The sequence below is a fragment of the Protobothrops mucrosquamatus genome, unplaced genomic scaffold (genome assembly GCF_001527695.2).
Source record: "Protobothrops mucrosquamatus isolate PMUCROS unplaced genomic scaffold, P.Mucros_1.0 scaffold1297, whole genome shotgun sequence".
Classification (NCBI taxonomy): Eukaryota; Metazoa; Chordata; class Lepidosauria; order Squamata; family Viperidae; genus Protobothrops; species Protobothrops mucrosquamatus.
The window spans coordinates 67,445-71,050 of NW_015387499.1; the positions used below are offsets into that span (position 1 = coordinate 67,445).

General features: G+C 44.6%; 1 protein-coding gene across 1 annotated transcript in view; it reads left to right on the top strand.

The window, feature by feature from the left end:
- Nucleotides 1–3,606, top strand: part of CUNH20orf194 (chromosome unknown C20orf194 homolog) — a 99,669-nt gene that overhangs the window by 44,571 nt on the left and 51,492 nt on the right. Inside the window, exons 9-10 of the mRNA XM_015821289.1 lie at nucleotides 1,707–1,762; nucleotides 3,429–3,564. Of these exons, the coding sequence (XP_015676775.1) occupies nucleotides 1,707–1,762; nucleotides 3,429–3,564 (192 nt within the window). The remainder of the gene's footprint in view (nucleotides 1–1,706; nucleotides 1,763–3,428; nucleotides 3,565–3,606) is intronic.

Consider the following 3,606-nt stretch of genomic DNA (forward strand, 5'->3'; position numbering starts at 1 on the left):
TCTCTCTGCGTCTCTCTCTGTGTCTCTGTCTCTCTCTCTCTCTGTCTCTTGGTGTCTCTCTGTCTCTCTCTGTCTCCCTCTCTGTCTCTCTCTCTCTCTGTCTCTCTTTTGCAATTGAGAAAGCCTTGCAAAGTGGGCGACATATATAAAGAAAGTTCATGATTTAAAAAAAAGCCTTAATACTTTTAATGTAAGGCTATAGGTGAACTTCCTTGTGCTTCTAATTAAGACCCAGCCAAACCATTCCCTCCCCATATCTTATAATATCGACATTTTCCCCTCCAAAAGTCACTGTTCTCTGGGGTGGCTTGCAGGAATCATTTAAAACCGTCAAACGGAACCGCGAAGTCTGAAATAGAATATTTCTCGCCGCCCAGCCGCGTGAAGCTGCTTGTGCATTTTGAGCCTTTGAAACGAGCCTTTTCAGGCTTCCTCCCTGCCAGAGAGAAAATGTCCTTTCTCTTTGAGAACGAAAAAGGCATCCATCTGGCTGGGTGAAGGCAAACTGGATGCTGCCCAATGGAAAAAGACAGGGACCTGGCTGGAGGTGCAGGCGGTGCCATCTGGAGATGGCCAGAAAGCTTTTTGAAAGAGCCCAAAGAGCTCTTGAGAACACAACGATTTGGACGAGGGGATAGATGGGGAACTCATCAAATTTGCGGATGACACCAAGCTGGCAGGAATAGCCAACACTCCAGAAGACAGGCTTAAGATACAGGAGGACCTGGACAGACTGGAATACTGGGCGCTATCTAACAAAATGAAATTCAATGGTGAAAAAAGTAAGGTTCTACATTTAGGCAAGAAAAATCAAATGTATAGGTATATTATAGGGGGTACCTTGCTCAATAGTAGTAACTGTGAGAGGGACCTCGGAGTCCTAGTGGACGATCCCTTAAAGAGGAGCCAGCCGTGTGCTGCAGCTGCCAAAAAGGCCAACACAGTGCTGGGCTGCATTAAGAGAGGGATAGAATCAAGATCACGTGAAGTATTAATACCACTTTACAGTGCCTTGGTAAGGCCACACTTGGAATACGGCATCCAGTTTTGGTCACCACGATGTAAAAAAGATGCTGAGACTCTAGAAAGAGTACAGAGAAGAGCAACAAAGATGATTAGGGTACTGGAGGCTAAAACATATGAGGAACGGTTGCTGGAATTGGGTATGTCTAGTTTAACGAAGAGAAGGACGAGGGGGGACATGATAGCCGGTGTTCCAATATCTCAGGGGCTGCCACAAAGAAGAGGGTTTGTGTGTGGTCCTCAATGGAACCGCATCTACATGGAGGGAAGTGTGTAGTGGGGTGCCCCAGGGCTCTGTTCTGGGCCCAGTGCTCTTCAACATCTTCATCAACGATCTGGACGAGGGGATAGATGGGGAACTCATCAGATTTTCAGATGACACCAAGCTGGCAGGAATGGCCAACACTCCAGAAGACAGGCTTAGGATACAGGAGGATCTGGACAGACTGGAACACTGGGTGCTATCTAACAAAATGAAATTCAGTGGTGAAAAAAGCAAGGTTCTACAAACAGTCACTAAATGAACCGTTGTAAGTCGAGGACTATCAATAGGCCCATCATCCGTAATGGTTTACAGAGCAGCGCTGTACTCGTCAATCTTTGGCGAGGTGTTTTTAATCCATTTTTAATCTCCCTAATTCTTTTTAACGATATCAATGTTTTTTTTCTCCCCCTTTTTTTAGCCATTCCGAAGTTACTTTAGCCACGGGCTGATTTCAAGCCACATAACAGATAACAGGTATTTATTTATTTTTATTTCTACAACCTCCTTCCCACGCAGGGTCCTATCCCCGTACAAATCTAATTTCTAGTTTTGTCCTCTAAAAAAAAAGGAGCTATAATTTCAGAGGAGACATTTCCACCTTGAGCCTTTCAAAACCGTTTCTTCTTCCATCGAACCGCTGAAGGGAGAATACTATAAAATGTAAGATTTGTTATGATCATTCCAGAGTCTGATCATGTCTCTTCAAGGATAACTTTGCTTTCCCGCCCGGCAACATTTCAGGATTCAGTCCAGATATATAGCCTTGGAAATTGATGTATAGCAGAAGGAGAGACCTGTCATTATTTTGTGTGATTGCAGCTGTCATGTGTCTCTAGCACAAAAGGGGGGGGGGGCTTTGTGTCCGTTGTGAGCCAGCCATTTTATCGGAAGACTTGGGGAATTAAATTTGGGGTGGGTTTTTTTCTGTACTTAAATCAGAAAAAACCACTGAATATGTTAAAAAGGCCTGTGTTTGCTTCCTGCCACTCTGAATAATAATAATAATAATAATAATAATAATAATAATAATAATAATAATAATAATAATAATAATAATAATAATAATAATAATAATAATAATGAGGAGGAGGAGGAGGAGAGGAGGAGGAGGAGGAGTTGGAAGGGACCTTGGAGGTCATCTAGTCGAAGAAGAAGAAGAAGAAGAAGAAGAAGAAGAAGAAGAAGAAGAAGAAGAAGAAGAAGAAGAAGAAGAAGAAGAAGAAGAAGAAGAAGAAGAAGAAGAAGAAGAAGAAGAAGAAGAAGAAGAAGAAGAAGAAGAAGAAGAAGTAGTAGTAGTAGTAGTAGTAGTAGTAGTAGTAGTAGTAGTAGTTCTCACTGTCAGGAAGTTTCTCCTTAGTTCTAGGTTGCTTCTCTATAGAATGGAATGAAATAGAAATAGAACAGAATTGTTGGAAGGGACCTTGGCGGTCATCTAGCCCAACCCCCTGCTCAGGCAGGAAACCCTATACCATTTCAGACAAATGGCTGTCCAGTTTCTTAAAAACTTCCAGTGCTGGAGCATTCACTGCTTCTGGAGGCAGGCTTCTGGTTAATTGTTCTAGCTGTCAGGAAGTTTCTCCTTAGTTCTAGGAAAATAATCGCCTCATAATGTTTTTCCCATTAAGAATGCACATATGGGTTGCCATCGTGTTTTGAGGATGTACAGGTAGTCCTCAACGATCGATCACTTAACAAATGTTCAAAGTTACAATGGATCCCATGACCCATAGGCAGAGTTCTGATGGCTGGAGAGCATAGTCATGTGCCTACATTTTGCATACTTTCAGCATCCCGTGGTCACGTAGACCACAGGTCCCCAGCCTTTTTGATTTGGCAGCCCAGAAAATGGAGGTAGGCAATGTTATGCGTGCGTGTGCACGCACAAATGGGCCGCGTACGAGAGCATGCACACCTGCAAATGGGCCGTGTGTGAGCACGTGCACATGTGCAAGTGGGGCCGCGCGAGTGTGGGTGCCACAAATGGGCGGCGCTAGCACCGGCGAGATGCTCGGTGTGGTGCTAACGCCAGAGAGGGTTAGGGAACCTCTTCCTTAGTGCTCTCAAAGCAGCGACCACAGGCCAGACTTTCAATAGCATGGAAGTGTCGTCATTTGCTCTTTGTGTGTGTGTGTGTGATCAGCCCCAGCAGGCAACCGTTTGCGCTCTTTGGCACCCACTCATCCAGAGAAAACCTGAATTCGGGCAATTTCAGTTTCCCCTCGGAAGGACACCTGCTCCGCAACACGGGCCTGGCTGGCAGCATCGCCAAACACATGGTAAGCCTAATCCTGCATGAAATTTTAAGCAGCAGCTGGGGT